Genomic DNA, 18563 nt, shown 5'->3' with positions numbered 1-18563 from the left:
CTGTTTCTCAACTTATTAGTGATTCTTTATATTTCTTTAAAGTCTTCAACTTTTAGTTCCCATGCATTAAGGTTTAACATCCATTCAGTTCCATGTTATTTGTTTTAATGCAGATATTCGTATTATAGTATAAAAAATATTTATCTCCTCTCGTCTCTATTTCTGATGGAATGGCTGTAACATATCTTTAAATGAAAAGTATTTGTGACTTTCTCCTGAACTGACGCCCAGAACTTTTTCAACACAGGACAAGAGTAAAAAATATGAGAATGACGCGCTTCCTGTTCACCTTCTTTGACTGTGTCTCTGCCAAAATATCATTTTGTCATTAAATTATCCTTCATCATGTTACAATATAAAAAGACAAAAACAGGGCAGGTGCTGGGTCAAACAACAACAACAACAACGGGGACTGCAGCCTTTGTTTCTTGTTTATTGGTGGATCAGATGACGCCTGATATGTTTGAGATCAGATGTCTGACTATCCATCGAAGCAGCTGCATGACGCCACACGGCTGGAGCCTCCTGACGGCTTCCACAGGTGATAAACAGTTCACTATTTTATCTTTCTCTTCGATCTTTGTACAGACATTTACAGTAAATGTCACCAGAGAAGGAGGGATGTGGGATGATCTGGGATTACTCCCACTCACTATTAAGCAAAAAAAAAAAAAACCCTCTGACCCCTCTTTTCCCCCTAATAACTTTCCAACAGTCCCTCGGGGATCTCTTTTTATGTGCAAGGTTATGTAATGGCCCTTTAATATTTTTCCACTGTTTTTGGGCCTGGATTCCTATTTGATATTTGTTTGATGACTTTTGGGTTCCCTGCTGCGCTGGGGCACATTTGAATGTGTCTCTACAAACATAATTATTCTCTTTTGTTATTTGCTTTCTTGAGACCAGCACCTGACAACCCCACCTCTCTATTTACCTCTTCCTTAACGGCATAACACATGATCTCACCCTGCTCCACCCTGCTCCCTAAACTTAATTAGTTAACTGGAAGGACGAGGTATAAAGTCGAAGCATAAATATGTCATCAGGGACGCTGCCGAGACAAGAAGCAGATCTTCTTGGTCTGCGAGGAACCAGGCTTCATGCCGGCCTGCCGGCTCCTGTCACGGCAGCAGGGATCAGTGTTTGTCCCCTGAGGCTGCTGCTCTGCACTCACTCACACTGAGGCATCAACACCAGCAGCAGGTAAAAAGTGAAAGTTGGTCAGCAGCCTTTGAGGTAAGAGCCCCCCCCATGTAAAGTGTAAATGTATTCTCTGTGGCGGTGTCACACCTATTGATCATTAGAATCAAAGAGGAGCTTTTATTGGTGTGTTAATTTAATCAGCTCTTTTCATCTGCTAATTAGAAACAAGAAGATACGACAGGACCGTTCACTCTCCTCCACCGTGTGAAAACTGGTTTGTATTGTTTGAAATTCAAATCAGTTTCATTGGCCTGAGATACTTCATCATCAGGCACAAGGTATCGAACAAGCTCTCACAATGAAGATAGTGGTTAGTTAATACTGATCAGCACATCTGTCATGACAGAAATGAACAATCACACATTTACATTTAGTGAAAACCCTCATCTGTGTTTTGTTCTTCCCATCATTCAGTCTGTTTCCTCAGGTTCTCTGAACATGTGTGTCAGCTACTAATTCATCGAATAACCCAGCTGCTGATGTTCAGTAAAAGTATGTAAGTAAGTACTATGTTACTGATTTACAACATGACACGCTGCTCTGAAATAGGTGTGAGGATGAAAGGTCTTTATCCTAAATCTTGAAAATCTTGTTTTGAGGAACCGGTTTTATTCTTCACTATTTGAGAATATATGTTGGTTAAAACAAAAAGTAATTAATGAAAATGAATGTGAATATTGAAAAGTAATAATACAGTGAACTTTTGCCCCACGTGTAAAATGATGGCGGACTTTGTTGCCATCTATTGGACGTTTCCTATTAAAGCATTCAGCTCAGTGAGAAGACTTCAGGGTTCAAACTGCATTAAAGACATATTTATATATGCATGACGCTAAAACTGATTTGAAATTAAAAATCTGTAGCTGGTAAAAGTAAAATATATATACTGTATATATATATATATATATATATATATATATATATGTATGTATGTTTTTTTGCTAGAGGTCAGTGCTGGGTTAGAATATCCCTGCTGTCAAACATTAACTGGTGTGTGTTTGAACTACATCCAACCTTAAACAATAGTCCTGGAGAGAGAACGACAGAGAACACGACTGAGCTGTGGCGTGTTCATACCTTTATGATGAAGTGAAATATTCGGTTCCAGATGCTTTTTCCTGCAAGTTCTTGTAGTAAAAATACCAAAATATTTAAACAGCTGGTCATTGATATATAAAAGTCAGTGACCACATTAATGATATACAGTAGCTTCAGAAACTATTCAGACTCCTTCACTTTATGCACGTTGTAACGTTGTAGATTTAATTGTAAATGGATAAAATTGCAAATTTTCACACATCAATCTACAATCAATAACCCATAAAGTGAAAACATGTTTTCCAAAACTATTCAGACCTTTAATTCAGTATTCTGTAGAAGGACCTCATATACACTGGTGTGTGTCTTTCTTCCAATCAGTTCAGTTTTCCACAGGTGAACTCCAGTCACGACACATCTCAAGTTTAATTAAAGAGGAGACACGTGACCACAATTAGGAGCCACAGCAAAAAAAAAACTAAACCAAACACAACTCCGCCCACACCAGTACATCTTTCCCAGAACGTGGGAATAAATTAGCTCCATAAAATGCTTCTTTATAAAAGAAAAATAGATATTTATATAATAGTCTGAATTCTTTTGTAATTTTATGATATTTAATAAATTTGCAAAAAACATATTTTCACTTTGTCATTTTGGGTTAGGGGCTATTTCATCTATTTATACATTTTTACAATAAAGTACAAAAAGTGAAGGGGTCTGTATCTTTTCATTTCTATCACTTACTTTCTAATGTTTTATGTGTATCTGTACAACTATTACTGCACTTTAATGTAACATCCCACTGCTACAGTAAGAGGAAGTGACAGAAAAGCTCTATTTTTATCTTACTAACAAACAGTGTTAAGCATTTGTCTCACACACACACACACACAAACACACACACACACACACACACACACACACACACACACACACACACACACAGACTATGTGTTCCCCTCATGTTGTGCCGTCTGCAGAGAAGCTGTCAGTTTCAGCTCCTGACTAACTGGAGGACCGACATGTTGCTGGCCTGAGATCTGTGAGGAGTTTAAAAGCAGATGGTCATTTTGCTGTAAACAGACAAACAGAAGCAGGTTGGCTCATGATTCAGATGGCGTCTCACTGCAGACCTCACTGCTCAGGAGATGCCCCCTCCTGTGGGCAGTTATCACTGTTGTTGACGCCTGAATTTATATGAAGACAAATAAAAACAAGAACCATTTTTTAAAGAGGTCTTTTGTTTAAAAATAACAGTACAAAAAGGCTTCCAGTATTTTTTCCAGACACTTCAACAACAATGACAGTCTACAGCATTCAAAAATAACATTTATGAGAGAGCCACTTTTAGGAATATGCCAACCACCACTTATCACACAACCTGGTAGAAGTGTTTTCATTTAACTTGTCGACTGCACAGTGTGTCTTGTTTTCAGGTTGGTACGTTTCCATATTTCATTGTTCGAGCAGCAGATTCATCTTGAAAACATGCATGTTTTTAAAAGGCTGGTAAGGCATTTGAATATTCGACATGTTGCTTTGGTTTGAAATGTAAATCTTCCAGGAGAGTGTCAATGATTTTGGCTGAATGTACCATTTCTCTCTCTCTCTCTCTCTTTTTTTTTAAAAATATCATGTTAATTATTAACAGCCACTTTGTTTTCTCAGTATGTAAAAGAAAGGAAAAAATCATTTCAGTTTCATTCACTTCCATGGGGCTGGAGAGGCATCTGGGTGACAGTGATCAAGCTCGTACAGTTGAGTCATAAAATCTACTCTACTATGTGACGATGTCGGTGAGTGTGAGGTGACCAGCACCTCTAGTCTCTTGCTCAGTAGCTGAACATCTGCTGTGCGGAGCTGCTCTGCTGCTGTGGGCCGGGCTGCTGGCTCTGGCCGGGTCGGCCCGGATCCGGGCCCTGGTTCTGGGCCTCCTGACTCTCCCCCTGAGGACCCTCCACCACGGGGGTGACCTGGCTTCCCTCAGCAGCCGATACGGGCCTCCAGGCCAGAGTTGGGGCCTCCAGCTGGTGGCCCATGGGGTTGACCAGAGTGGTGAGGTTGATGAAGTGGGCGACCGACTGAGGGGTGGCGCCTCCGCCGGGACCCACCGTCTCTGGGACGAGCTCAGCAGGACGGTTGTGGAGCATGGCGGAGCCGCTGACCGTGTCGAAAGTGACGGTGAGGATGGAATTGTCCAGCGTGAGCGGCCGGTCGCTGGCCGTCAGGTGACCCACAGCTACAGGCTGCAGGCTGGTGAACTGGGCGGGGGCGTGGCTGGTGATGGGCGTGACGGTGATGTTGGTCAGCCCCACCGAGCTGTTGGGGGAGGAGGCCGATGGAGCGCTGGGGTCGGTGAGGACCACCACCTGAAACAGCAGCAGCAGGAAACGAAATGAGAAGAGAAACTCATCTGCTGGTGGAAACATGGATCCTTTTATCTTTTCGTTTTATTACGTTGATATGTCCTTAAATTATATGAGTATTAAATATTAATGTTTTATATCAAGTCAGTCACATCTGAGCTTTTCCAGTTCAGATGATCTCTGATCTCTTTTTTTTTAATCTCGTTTTTCTTTTTGAAGCAGGAGAACTGTTTGTAAACTGTTTACAGTTGTACAGACATTATAATAACTGTTGGATACTGTGACGATCTGTTAAGTCTTAAATTGCAACCGTCATAACATCACATTACTTTATGAATCATGACTTAACATAGGATGTAACACATTTGATTCTTTCATAAAACTGACTGATGAAAAATTTAAATTAAATTACCTATAAATTATGATCATTTTAATTATTTTACTATGATTTATTTATCTTTTCTGATGTCGCTTCGTACTGCAGAGATTATCATCATCATTTATTGTTTAATTTTCACTTCAACATGTAACATCCCTAATGAAGTCATAATTGCGGTGTAATGTACCAGTGTGGTTTTATGTCATTATCTGTCAGTTTATTCACAGCTTGTATTTCATTACTTAAATTTATTTTATGATACTCAGATAACTGAAACAATATCCATCAGTTGGTGAATGATCAGTTCTGATCAGCTGAACAACAAAAAGAAAAATGAGATCTCAGCGACACAGAGCCAGAGACGCGATAACATTATTTTATAAATGTATCTCATCGTTGCTTCTGCAGATTTTTATTCATTCTGCTTTCCATCGGCAACGTGTAGTCTGCTCCTCAGCAAGAGATTTTTTTTACCGAGGCCACCTGCCTTTTATAAAGTCTTCATTTCTTCTGGTCTTTCAAAAAAGATATGGGACATGTTATTTTAAGAATAAAGCAGTAACCTTTGTATAAATCCTCATATGTACCTGTTGGATACTCTGCACAGCAGAGCTCGTCTCTGTCTCATCACCGACGATGACGGCGTTGAACTCCGCCATGGGCTCGTGCCTCGGCTCAGGGAAATCTACGTACTCGTCGGACTCGGAGAGCTCCGGCTCGGCCGGGACTCTCTGCTTCTTCTTGGGGTGTCGGAACGGTCGGCTCGGCCTCTCCTGAGACACGCCGTCTTTTTCAAGGGTCAGAGTGGGCTGTGGGGTGGGGGGTGGGGGGTCAAACAACAGGATGAACACAGGTACAAAAGGTGTCACAGTAAAGCTGTGATAGACAGTAGGAGTGTGTCTGATTCATTGATCTTACTGTGAATAAACAGGAAGTCGGTATTCTTAGATCTTGTTATGATCTAAACATGTTTTATATTCACATATTAAAGTGACCCACAAGGGAGCTGAGAGTATTGTGACAAGACACACGGGATCACCGGGCATCAACATCATACTAGCATCTAATTCATTGATTAGCTATTCAAACTGAGCTGAGAAGTGTGTTTCATTGCCGTGTGCTGCTTCATTAAAGAGTTTTTATCGAACCTGCACTATGCTGATAGACGAATCATTGATTGTCGAAGTTTCCTGAAGGTCGTCGAACTCGTCGATTCTCACAGACACCACCTGGAGGCGTAAAGGACAACACTCACAGTTGGACTGGTCCACTTTCAGGATCGGACATTAGCTACTGAACTGGGTGGTAAAACACGCGGATCCCTTCCCGACAGGACTCACCTCAGGGTGCTTGCGCCGCAGGTGTCGGTTCATGGATGCGCGGGTGGACACCTTGGTCCCGCAGAGGTGACACGACTGGGCCTCCACCTTCTCGTGGGTCAGGTGGACGTGCTTCTGCAGCATGTACTCCGTCAGGTACTTCTTATCACAGGTCACACATGTCCACGTCTTACCCACTGCAGTGAGACAGGGAAACGAGGTCAGTCCAGCTGTGACGTCACTGACGTCAACAATCTGCACATTAATGGTGGGTTCAAATTTCTTTCTTTCCCTCTTTTGCAAACTCTTTTTTATGGAGCTTCAAGACGGACAAAAGATTGACACCTCTCACGTCCGTGTGGTGACAGGCCATGGTTAGCCTAGCCTAGCATCCGGCCTGAAGCAGGGGAACAGTTAGCCTATCCTAAATGTAAAAGCGAAAAGTTTTTACACTTTGGTTTTCATACCAGTTAAAACAGACAAGATAAAACAGATGTGTCAATCTGAACATCTGACTCTCAACATGAGTGTGAGCATGTGTTTTTCCCAAATGTTAATATCTTTTTTCCTTTACCCTCCAAGCAGTTGATAAAAATACATTTTATTCTTCATGTATCTTCCACTTGCTAGTTTTATTTTTTAAGTTCTTAGTTAGAGAAGTGCTTTAAAGGAGATGTAAAATCACACACATCTAAACACTAAGCACTAAAGAAACATTTATAATTCATTATAACATGGGCACCAATCAATAATTATGATGCGTGTTGCTTTTTGTATGACTGACAGTTATTATAAACATATCCACTTAAATCAAGAGGGTGTTGGAAGACAAAGTTATGGAGATAATCAACTCATTAGTGTTAGCTAGCTAACTCTGTTAGCCTTAGCTTGCCAGATTGCCAGACCGAAATTATTAAATGCATTTGCTTTGTTCATTCATTCATTCATTTTCTACTGCTTATCCTCTAGTAGGGTCGCAGGGGGGCTGGAGCCTATCCCAGCATCTTTTCGGGCGAGAGGCGGGGTACACCCTGGACAGGTCGCCAGTCCATCGCAGAGCAAACACATAGAGACAGACAACCATTCACACTCACAGCCACACCTATGGTCAATTTAGAGTATCCAATTAGCCTAGTCCCCATTTTTGCATGTCTTTGGACTGTGGGAGGAAGCCGCAGTACCCGGAGAGAACCCACACTTGCACGGGGAGAACATGCAAACTCCACACAGAAAGATCCCACGGCCGAGCCGGGACTCGAACCCGGAACCTTCTTGCTGTGAGGCGACAGCGCTAACCACTGCACCACCGTGCAGCATTTGCTTTGTGTGTTGATGAATTGTTCCTTCTCTGTTCCCTGAGAACAGAACTTCAACTTTTAGTTTTACAGCTTTAATTTTCTCAGTGGTGGTTTGGTGTTTTTGTATGCGGCAGGCTGCATAAATCAAGCTGCAGATTCATTCTACGCTTTTCTGGCTCTGAACGTACTGGGGTAAAAAAGACCAGATGACAGGCTCCCATGTTCATCTTGTAACTGGCTCATAACAGTCAGAACTGCCTGAACCAGCCTGCTTTTAACTGACAGGAGAAACTTGCCTGTGTGGATGAGCTTGTGCGTCTCTAGAGTCGTCCTCTCACTGAACGTCTTTCCACACAGCTCACACATGAAGTCCTTTACACCTGCAGGCATGAGAATAAACACACTGACACTTACACAAAGTCATTTATGTGAAGTTTACAATGTCGGTGTCAGTTACAGTGAAAATGCACATGTAGTAAACGAACCAATATTAAACATAATTGTTTTTATTTCCACTCAGCGCTCCTGTGTCTGTAACACACACACTTTGACTCACCTGTGTGTCTCTTGTAGTGTTTCAGCATGTTGACCTTTTGGGCAAACTTGCGGTTGCATGCCTTACACTCGTACTCCTTGATGCCCTTGTGAAGCTTCATGTGGTGCCTCAGAGCGTGTTTGGTCTTCATGCCTGCACAGGAAAACATTTCCTCAGCATGACAATGACCCGGACATTAACTTCTCCGCGTTGATTCTTACACAGTGACAAAACAACAGTCATGAGGAGTGTGATGCAGCAGTGAGACTCGCACCTTTCCCGCACTCTGCGCACAGGAAGTCTCGGATGTCGTCGTGAACCCTGAGGTGCTCCTTCAGCATGTCTTTCCTCGCAAATGATTTGCCACACTTGTCACAGCTGTGGCTCTTCACCCCTGAATGATCACACACACACACACACACACACACACACACACACACACACACACACACACACCTGAATGAACACACACACACACACACACACACACACACACACACACACACACACACACACACACACACACACACACACGTTCAATGATCATGCAAAATGAATGAAAAAGCTTTTTAGAACACTTTCATATGGTGATAGAAGCAACATGTGACCAATTGGGTGTCTCTGTTTAAATATCTACCCCAGGAAACTTCAAAATAAAACGGTTCAGGATCAGACCAACATTTACACAGAGGCTCAGACTGTTGCTCACCAGTGTGGATGATCTTGTGTCTTTCCAGGTTCCCGATACTGTTGAAGATTCGGCCACAGATTTCACACGGATGGATGTACCTTTAGGACAGATGAGCAGATTTGAAATGTTTACAGTAAACTTTTACTGCAGCAAGCTGACTTCATATTTCAGTTTCACTTAGTCTAAATCTTTAAAGATTCAGACTAGACCATCCACTCTCAGGTAGAGCTCTAATAGATCCTGATCAGGACCATCTCAATAACAATTGGACGTAATGTTGCGTTAAAATTAATTCTTCACTTAAATCTCCTCTTCTGTGATCTGTGTGTTTAACAGAGTAAAAAACATGGAGTTTCCTCTTCAGCACAAAAAAGATACTGTACAAAATAATAAATATATCAGTACAGAACAGAGCTCTGCTGACATTCCTGTCTCCATCCTTCTCTATTATCTCAGCCATGACAGGACAGGTCTAAACAAACACAAACAACCCGACACTGTGAGCTGGATCATGCCTCTGTGCTGCCCCCTGCACTCTTACTTCTGCACTGCAGGGTCGGGCAGCTGCTCTCTGTGGATAACCAGGTGAGCGTTGTAGGTGGCCTTCAGTGCGAAGCGTCGGTTGCAGATGGCGCAGCCGTAGCCTCTCTCCTTGTGCTGCTCCATGATGTGCTTCAGGTATTCTTTCCCCTTCGCAAATGACAGCTGGAGGCACAGGAGAAGGAGGCTCGTGTTGTTAGCTACAAACTAAGATATTGATGCAGGTTATATCTGCTCTCAGCTCTATGGGTCTTATACATCTGTTGCCATAGTTTGCCTTGAACGTGTTTGTGAACGTGACCTGCAACACTCGGCTCGAGACAACTGAGGAAAGACAAAATATTTTATACTGTAAAAGATTTTTCAACCCGACCCTCGGAATTTTATTACAAGTTGATGAGTGCGTTCAGATAAGGACTTTAAAGCGTGTGTTGAAGTCTGTCGGGACAAAGCTTACTTGACATTTCTTGCAGTTGTACTTGTGGTGCTCAGGATCATCTTCCTCTTCATCGTCGTCTGTTTCGTCGCTGTTTCCTGCCGAGATGCCGATTTTCTTGATGAAGCCTTCTCTCTCCTGCTCATCCATTAAGGCTATGTCCTGATGAAATGCCAATGAAAGTCAATGACAGCTACGATCCACAGGGCTAATTTAATCAAACATGTATGGTCCAAGGTGCTACTCCTCTAACATGGTGTATTATGGGCATTTTAGTCTTTTCCATGGTGTCTTGAAATGAGTGCAACAGCATGAAAACAAACTGCCGGCACCTGAATTTACCCCCGTCTGTGTGACAGTTAATTCCTTATTAGGAACACTTCACCCAAACAGTGATATCATGTCCTCGAAGAACAGACACAAACATGGTCTTTACTTTTTTTAAATGTATATTTCAATGGAAAAAACATGTTTGGGATGTACTGAGCACATGATTAAGTTCTGATGATTTGGATAATGAATGTATTGATATTTTTTTGCTGTTGTTAATTACAATCTACGATCAACTTTACTGTATCAGGAAGTGCTACCACATTTTGAGGCAATAAAATACACTTCAAGTTACATGGACGGAGTAAAAAAATTTATTTCTTTAAAGTTTTGAATTCTTTTTATTAATTTAAATCTAATGTGTCATTAGAGCGGGAAGCTGGTGCTGCAGTCCTTTCTGTGAGCTAGTAAACTTGATGGTTAAACATGTGTAAGGCATAGGGCTGTCACTTTTTATTTGAAATTCGAACAGTTGCTTGAACGTGGGGTGAAAAGTTCATGTTCGAGCTGTAATGACCTGTTGGAAATGTAGGTTGCAGTCTCTATAAGAGCAGCTATTGATCCCGATCATGTTGATAGACTTGTGTTTCTGGCAAATAATATGAGGTAGTAAGCCGGACCGTTCTACTGGCTCGGTTCCATGTTTTACCTTGCTACCTTTTAGGTCCAAAGCTTCTGGAGCTCCTTCCTGTTGTAAGTGATGTGACACGTTTTATTATTTTCCATCATATTGAGTGTTCAATGTTGCTGAAGCACTTTGAGACTTTTATATAGAGCAAGGTCAAAGTGACAGGCATAACGAAAACGACGCGATGTGGTGTTTTAGGGGAGGGGGCGCGAGTGCACAGGGAAAACGAATTCGAAATGACCAATTCATGTCGAATTTGTTTGATCTTTATTTTGTGAAAGTCCTAGCAAGGCCTTTCTACCTTCGTGTTGTGATGTGACTGTCCTACAGTTTAACAGGGAGTGGAGCTGTTGTAGAGCAAATATAACTGGCCAGAGCAAAGTTACAGTGCAGAAGAAATAGCGTATTTCTTCACTTTAAATCGTCCTGAAACAACAATATCCCTGAGAAAATTGGGACCAAGCGTCTAGTTGTGAAATCCCCCCCCCCCCATTGCAACACAACAATTTCCCGCAGGGGATTAATAAAGTATTTCTGATTCTGATTTCTGCACACTGGGCTGTAAGTTTTCCTCCTGTAAATCCTTGATTTTGTTGCAACTAGTTCTGAGTCATGGTTTGGCGACAGAACAGAAAGCTGCCAGCTCGTGGGTTCATGCAGCTAAAGCACTGAAAGGTGCTGACGAGACAGGACGGGCATCGCACATGTTTTAAAACAGGATGCATCGATAACAACATGCTGAATATAACAGTACGAAGCAAATACAGTATGTGCAGTTAAAAGGTTTTCATGCAGTTTTGACTGAGTCAGCTGCTGAGCTTGTTGCAGATTCAGTATCAGAGTGGAAAAGTCCCCACCGACTCACCTTGAAGTGAACGTGGATGTGATCCCGAAGGACGTCCACGCGGAAGAACTTGCGGCCGCAGATCTCACAGGTGTACTTCTTATCACCGTGAGTCAACAGGTGCTTGTTCATGTTACTCCTGCAGGAGAACACCTGTGCACACAAAGCACGCACGTCACTGATCGCGTCACCTGGACATGTGTGCAGGTATTTGACCTGCTGTGCAGATTGCTCACCTTGCCACAGATGGGACAGGGTGACGGCTCCTTCCTGTACTTGGTCCCTTCTTCTCCATTGGCCTCCAGCTCCTCTCGCTTCATGTGCTTTGGTCCTGTACAGATGCATTATGGGTTTAAATCATAGAAGACATACAGTGACATGCAACTAAAGGTGTATTTGAGCTGGAGCTCTCCATAGTTTTGTTTTAGTTTTTATAAGCGTGTCGTAGATACTGTTTTTTTTTTACATGAATTAGACTTCTGTCATATACACTCAACTTCCTGCACAGAAACATCCATTTTTGTCCAATCATCTGTCTGTGATAAACAGAACTAAATTAACTTGAGCAAAGTTCTTTCTACTTTTTATATCCAGTACCATGTTTTTCTAAAAGATGTTTTTTGTGGCGGCGCAAATTCCAGAGAATCAACAGCTTGTTATTTCCCTGACTGTGTGGACTTCTTAGACTCTGAGAGCAGATGTTTCTGTTTCTGACGCAATGCCACTCCACTGGAAATCTGGTGATTTTACCAACAAGAAATCTAAATAGTTGCAGCAGATGTGCAGCAATAATGAAAGAATTCTTAAAATATAAAGAAACTATTTGAATGACACACCCCTCACACCAGTAGATGCATTTAATGTTAATAAGTAATACTAATGTTTAATGTGATTTAGGCAGGAAATCAGTCTGCATTGATTTATAAATGAACATGATTAATGTATTTTTTATGATATGAAAATCATCTCTTCAGTTCATTAAATCCGCGCAGCCTCTGAAGGCAGCGTCAGTTCGCTGTCTTTGCTGTCGTTAAATCACGTGCAAATGACACAGGGCTGCTACAAAATAACTACATGCACACACACACGCACACATACACACACACACACACACACACACACCTCTACACACTTCAGACTGGTCCTTTAGAGCTCAGCCTATTTATGATGCTGGTTTTGATCAAGCCTACAGCTCTCCATCTCCATGATCAAAACAACGTCCTATGTCATCTAAAACACGAGGTACGACATTTCCTTCTACATTTCCCTTACTGTTAACAGAACAGTGTATAAACAAGTCATGACAGAACAATGGCTCTGTGCTCTGGTCTGACTCACCCACACCGTGCCTCCTGTGGTGCTCCTGCATCACGTCTTTGCGATAGAACATCTTGTTGCAGATTTCGCAGGAGTAGAGCTTCTCGCCGTGCTTCTTCTTGTGCTTGGAGAGGTTACTGTTGGTGGAGAAGAAGCGCGAGCAGATGTCACACTGGAACGTCTTGTCGTCTGGCGGGAGAGGAAGATGAAATCGATCAAAACAGGATAAGACCTGGTAGGAATGTGATCAGGAATAATTTCATATCAAACAAAATAAAAAGTTGAAAAAAAACAAAAAACTAGGTGCTTTGTGCTACCTGTGCGGCAGTTGTGGAACTTTAAGGCATTTTCCAGGCGGAAGGATTTCTCACACGTGTTGCATTTGTATTTGTACTCCTGGTCAGGCTGTCGGTGCACATGAAAAGATCAGATTAACCAGCAGAGTCAGCACAAACCCCTGAGGTGACAGGCTGGAGCGTTACCCACCATGTTCTTGCTGTGCTTGTAAGAGATGTGCTGCTTCAGACTCTCCTTGCGACTGAACAACTTGTCGCATTCGTCACATTTGAACAGCTTGTCACCTGAGAGGACGTACATGAAGGAAACTTTAATATCCGTTTATTTGAATTGTGTGATTTTGCACTAAGAGATGATGACTTCGACTTCACGTACCATGAGATCGGATGTGTCTGTTGAGATTGCTGCTGTTCTGGAAGACCTTGTTGCAGAGAGAGCAGCGGTACACCCTCTTGTGCTCTCTGGATTTGTGTCTCTTCAGGACGGGCCCGCTCTCTGGAGCACTCTCTTCTTCTTCTGCTGTGGCCTCTGAGGCCACCGGCTCTGACGACTCCACCGGGGGCTTCACATCTGCACACATCAGGAATCCAATGTCAAAGAGAGATCTACAGTAGATGTGGCATCAGATGGTAATAAGGGTCAAATTGAGCCCAGGTATGATGTTTATCACGTTCGCATTAGTTTAGCGTGTTAGCATGCTAACATTTTCTACTTAGCACTAAACACAAAGACCAGCTGAGGCTGATGGGAATGTCATTAGTGTTGCAGGTATTTGGTCATACACCTGCTCCGTCTGTCTCTGCAGAATGTGCCTGAACCTGTTGCAACTTGTTCAGCTCAAAATAGTGTGAAACATGCAACAACACATGTTGATACATTGGCTCCTTTACAACTGTTCAGACACCTCTCAACATGATAGCCACATTTTCCAACAACAACCAATCAACTGCTCCAGAACATATCAAAACAAAGACTTTTTGAACTGTTTATTCTCACCTTTGCTTTTGCTTGTAGTAGCTGTGGCTCCAGGCCTGCGTCCCTTGGATCTCCTCCCTCGGCCTGGCCCTCTCTTGGGGCCCGGCTGAGCTGCAGGGGGGCCCCCCTCCTCCTCCTCCTCCTCCTCTTCCTCAGGGCCGACCAGGCTCTCTTCGTGGGGCAGGAGCGGGTCGGCTGGAAGCACGCTGACTGTCTTCACCTCATCGAGTTGACTCAGCATGTTGCCTGAGATCAACATAAGTAGGGGATTCAGAGTGAGCGACCATGACACAGCATTTCCTCAATTTAGAGAAGCGACTCCTGTTGAACTCGCTGCGGAGGAACGGCTGAAAACCTAAATCTGATGCAATTTAAAGCTTGAAGAAAATGAGCCTGAATTTAGCTGAAAGTAAACATGTCTGAGATGCAGTGACTGGAGCGGTGATGTTTATCTCACCTGCGTTGTTTTCTTCAGCCACTGAGGGCATGTGGGCTCCGGTTTGCTCTGAGGTGTCTGTTTTATCAGATGAAGATGTCACATCTGAGAAGAAGAGAGAAAAACTATGAGATACAACAGCTGCTGGGATTAGTCGCCATACATGACAACCTCGACTTTGAAAATGTGTTGAATATTTTAAGTCAATGAATCTTTTCCCATACATTGATTTATCTGTGGCGGCCAGTCACCATTAACCAACATATATTTATTTTCTATTTATCATTTATGGTTGCACTCAGTCCTCTGCTCTCTGGGCTGTTGACCAACTTTTACTGAACTTTACTGTAAGTGCGATAAAAAGTAAAAGGCCAATAACAACTTTATCCAACCGACTGTTCAACAAGCAACAAACAGAAAAGAGACAGTTTCCTCTGCCGACTCCAACATCAACATCGCGCTGGTTAAGCTAATAGGTAATTGTTATGGAAAGCTAAAAGAAAAGCTGTATGTATGTAAGTCTAACTGATTATCTTAGTTCACCATGAACCTTAGAACGTGACAGATTGTTGTAACCTGAGCAACTAGAGAACAAATCAATCAAATCCTGTTCTGAATTTATTCTTTTTTAAAAAAAGAACCAGTAATAGTGTGAGCTGGATCAATAAGTGTATGGATAAGATGCAGATAAAATCAGCTGGTTAATGTCTGACTGTGGGAGGATGAGCACATCACAGTTCAAATCCCTTCACTATAAGTCTTGTTTAACCTGTGTTATGTTGCGATTATTATTTTTATGGTGCACAGCGAGATCAGTCACAAACACGTGGAGGATTACGTCATGTAAGTTTTGTCTGATCATTAGTAGATGGAGCTTTTTAATATCGTTTGTCCTCGTAGCTGATAAATCCTCTAATAGAGTCATGAAGTCGTCTGCTGCTGCCGAGAACTTACACTGAATAAGTATATGGAGAATGTTTGGGCGAGAACCTGGACTTACTGACCGTGCCAGGGTGTCATTTAGATTTTCTGGAGGAAAATGAATCGTTTAGAATTAAATTGATAGAAATATAGTCGTTAGCGGTAGCCCTAAGGTATAATTCACATTGTTGCCATGGTGATCTACAAAAGCCTTGGGGCAAGTAAGGTCATGTACCTGATGGAGGTGGTGGTGGTTGAAGTGGAGGCTTCAGCATGGGCTTCTCCATCTTCTTGGCGTAGAAAGCTCCGTACCAGACCCTCAGCTCTGTGCCTGGGAGCACGTCCTGGGAAACAGGGAGCAGAGGCAAACATGAAAACCACGCGAGTCTCCTGGGCTCAGGTTTAAGGTGGATGCAGGTACCTGGGAGGTGTTGAAGTACACGTCATCGTCCTGCTGGTAAGCCGTCAGGTTCTGGTGCATGTGGTCCGTTGCAGGTCGTACCAGCATCATCCAGTTGCAGTCTTCTTCACTGCTGGAGTCAAAACACACCACCAAACCGTCCCTCTGGAAGATCTGGAGGATTAATAAGGAAGGAAGTTAATACAACAACGCATGCAGTCACGTCAGAGCAGTGAATGCGTCTTCTCTACAAGTACACCTGGTCAGGATTCATCACCTTCAGAGGAAACGTGCCTTCCCTCTCCAGGTGAGCGACCCTCTTAGCCTCATAGGGCCCAAAGCGGGTCCTCTTCACCAGCCGTCGCAGGACAAACACCCCCTCCTCCCCGTCAGCCACCTCTCTGATCTCCAGGCTGTTTGGTAGAGAGGACCTGATCCAGGAACAGGATAGTATGTATGTTATGAAATGGCAATAACACAAAACTCATTTCCAAGCACTTCACTTGATGTGATTACACAGCCTCCGTTTAAATGATAAAATGTGGATTTGCCTGAAGATACAGATTTAGCTATCTCTGTGGAAGGTCTATAATATTAGTAACACCACACCTGTAAAGGCTTTGTATTTTCAAAATCCAGCCTCCATGAGGAGGTCAGAGGTCAGCGTCAGTTTAAATCTACTTGCTCGAGGACAGCTCAGCAGGTGAACGACTGTCAGGACCAGTGAGGTTTCAATCAGCTGGATCTCACAGACTCTGTGTGCATGAAACACTCACCGAGCTCGGCTGAGGACGAAGGAGTCCTGGACGGTCACCAGCGGTCCAAGCTCAGGACACTCAGAGTCATGGTACTGGCCACAGTCCTCGCACCCTGGGACACACATCACACCTGTCATCACAACCTGGTCTCTCACTCCTCTCTCTCTCTCGCTCTGTCTCTTTCTCACACGCACACACACTGACAGCTGGACTCATACTCACAGATGAACTCATCTGGTGTCTGCTCAGCCATTATGCCAACCTACAAACAGAGGAAACGCTGGTTTATTATAAACATCACTGACAGGAGACAAGGATCAGGTCACGGGGGTGATCAAAGTCATGCCCCTCAGTTTTCTTAGAAAATGTGCCGTTACATAAAGGGACTATTTTTTAAGAGTGTGTTAGGATGTAGATGACTGAACTTCCGAGCCTGCATTCACATTTAATCTGGGACACTTGAATGCATCAGACCTCCCGGATGAACGATGCTGTATCACAACAACATTAACAGCCTTTTTAAGCGGTACAGCTGGAGCATGCATGTTAACGTATGCAGTCCGGGCAGGAGATGGGATCCAGGATTTCAATCGTTCCCAAAGTCTAGCCGGGTTTTAACTCCGATCTGCGCGGCTCCTCTTCGGCAAACTGTAACAAAGAACAGTCGGCATGGCGGATGGACCGGAGACGCAAACCCTCAAACCGGAGTCGATGCTCTTCAACGCCATGCAGTGAGCGGTGGAGGCGGCGCAGGGAGGCTCCGGGCGGGCGGGACGAACCAGCTGCACCTTCACTTCTGAGCTGCGGCGCCGTTTGATAGAAAATCGATCTGTATTTATAGGAAAACACGTTACCTTCTCTGCAGGAGACCCTTCATTTATCGAATCCTGACTCCGGGTTCCAATCCGCTCCAGAAACGGCGCAGGACCGGAAACGAGCCGCGCCGAGTGCATTGTGGGGGCTGTAGTGCCCGTCAGGATATGAAACAGCTCCATCAGGCTTTAATGAGGCAGTTAGAGGTTGTATTTAATGAGATAATTACTGTAAAAGATATGGAAAAGTTCTCACTCTTTGGAATTCTAAATGATTATTTACCACAAAGCCTTAGTCTGATGTTATTTATTTTTTTACACTTTAGCTCACAGGCCACATCTCTGAGAGGAGGCTTGGTAAATATACGACATTAATCTACATTCACACTGGCTGATTTTACCATATAGCACGCAGGTGTGGACGCAGTCTCTACAGCCTTTGAAATTGAGGTAATTAATAAAAATTTGTTTTTAATTTCTTAATATTAATTAATATCAGTGTGAAAATGCTCCACAAACAGTAAATATCCTGCATTCAAAATATTAGCAGCAGCGTCCTTGTAGTGTCGTAGAACTCAAATCAATGTTAATATGTAAGAAACAATTGTTAATTCTTAAAAAGCTTTTTGTCTGTAACTTACAGTTCTAATTTTGCAGTGCAGTAAGAATATTTCAACTTTTATTTATTATTAAAATGAAATTGTGTTCTCAAAATGAGTGTCTGCATCTTGAAAGAAGACCGAATAATGCAGCTCGCAGCACTAGATTATAAAAGTTAATTTTTTAAAAATCATCAGGCTGAAATATTCCTGCAAAATTTTTTTTTAAAAAACATATAAGAAAATAAAAACTTTAAGGATTCAAGACTAAAATGACTTATTGGAGGTTTCTACACTTTTCATGTTATAGAAGCTGATGATGTCTTTTATGTCTATGCAAAAATAATTAACTGTCAGATAAATGTAGTGAAGTAAGAAGCATATGGCTCCATAAAATGGAAACAATAACACCTCAAAACTATACTTTACTTACTTTCA

At 42.8% G+C, this 18563-nt stretch overlaps 1 protein-coding gene and 1 long non-coding RNA gene across 2 annotated transcripts; one reads left to right on the top strand and one right to left on the bottom strand.

Annotated features, from left to right (window-relative positions):
- Positions 1-3210: 3210 nt before the first annotated feature.
- On the bottom strand, positions 3211-18171 carry prdm15 (PR domain containing 15). Its single transcript, XM_056398431.1, has 24 exons — positions 17569-18171; positions 16937-16976; positions 16733-16826; positions 16234-16387; positions 15978-16130; positions 15792-15900; positions 14657-14740; positions 14221-14445; positions 13600-13794; positions 13414-13508; positions 13245-13332; positions 12949-13116; positions 11847-11941; positions 11632-11763; positions 9830-9970; positions 9374-9537; positions 8851-8930; positions 8416-8535; positions 8163-8294; positions 7903-7986; positions 6330-6505; positions 6138-6218; positions 5577-5798; positions 3211-4613 (listed from the first exon to the last, which is right to left on the bottom strand). The coding sequence occupies exons 1-24, from the start codon at positions 17707-17709 to the stop codon at positions 4077-4079; spliced, it is 3510 nt and encodes a 1169-aa protein (XP_056254406.1). The 5' UTR covers positions 17710-18171; the 3' UTR covers positions 3211-4076.
- On the top strand, positions 6498-8945 carry LOC130183084 (uncharacterized). Its single transcript, XR_008829777.1, has 3 exons — positions 6498-6576; positions 8367-8467; positions 8879-8945. It is a non-coding gene; the product is annotated as an uncharacterized LOC130183084 (long non-coding RNA).
- Positions 18172-18563: the final 392 nt, after the last annotated feature.

This window comes from Seriola aureovittata, chromosome 15 (genome assembly GCF_021018895.1).
Source record: "Seriola aureovittata isolate HTS-2021-v1 ecotype China chromosome 15, ASM2101889v1, whole genome shotgun sequence".
Taxonomy (NCBI): Eukaryota; Metazoa; Chordata; class Actinopteri; order Carangiformes; family Carangidae; genus Seriola; species Seriola aureovittata.
Note: the sequence above shows the minus strand (reverse complement) of the source record. Positions and strands in the feature narration are given on the sequence as shown.

Coding starts and splice junctions, on each gene's coding strand:
- prdm15 (XM_056398431.1), bottom strand. CDS start 17,709: ATGGAGCTGTTTCATATCCTGACGGGCACTACAGCCCCCACAATGCAC. Junction 15,901..15,977: donor TGTACTTCAACACCTCCCAG/GTACCTGCATCC, acceptor CCTGTTTCCCAG/GACGTGCTCCCAGGCACAGA. Junction 13,509..13,599: donor CAGACACATCCGATCTCATG/GTACGTGAAGTC, acceptor ACGTCCTCTCAG/GTGACAAGCTGTTCAAATGT.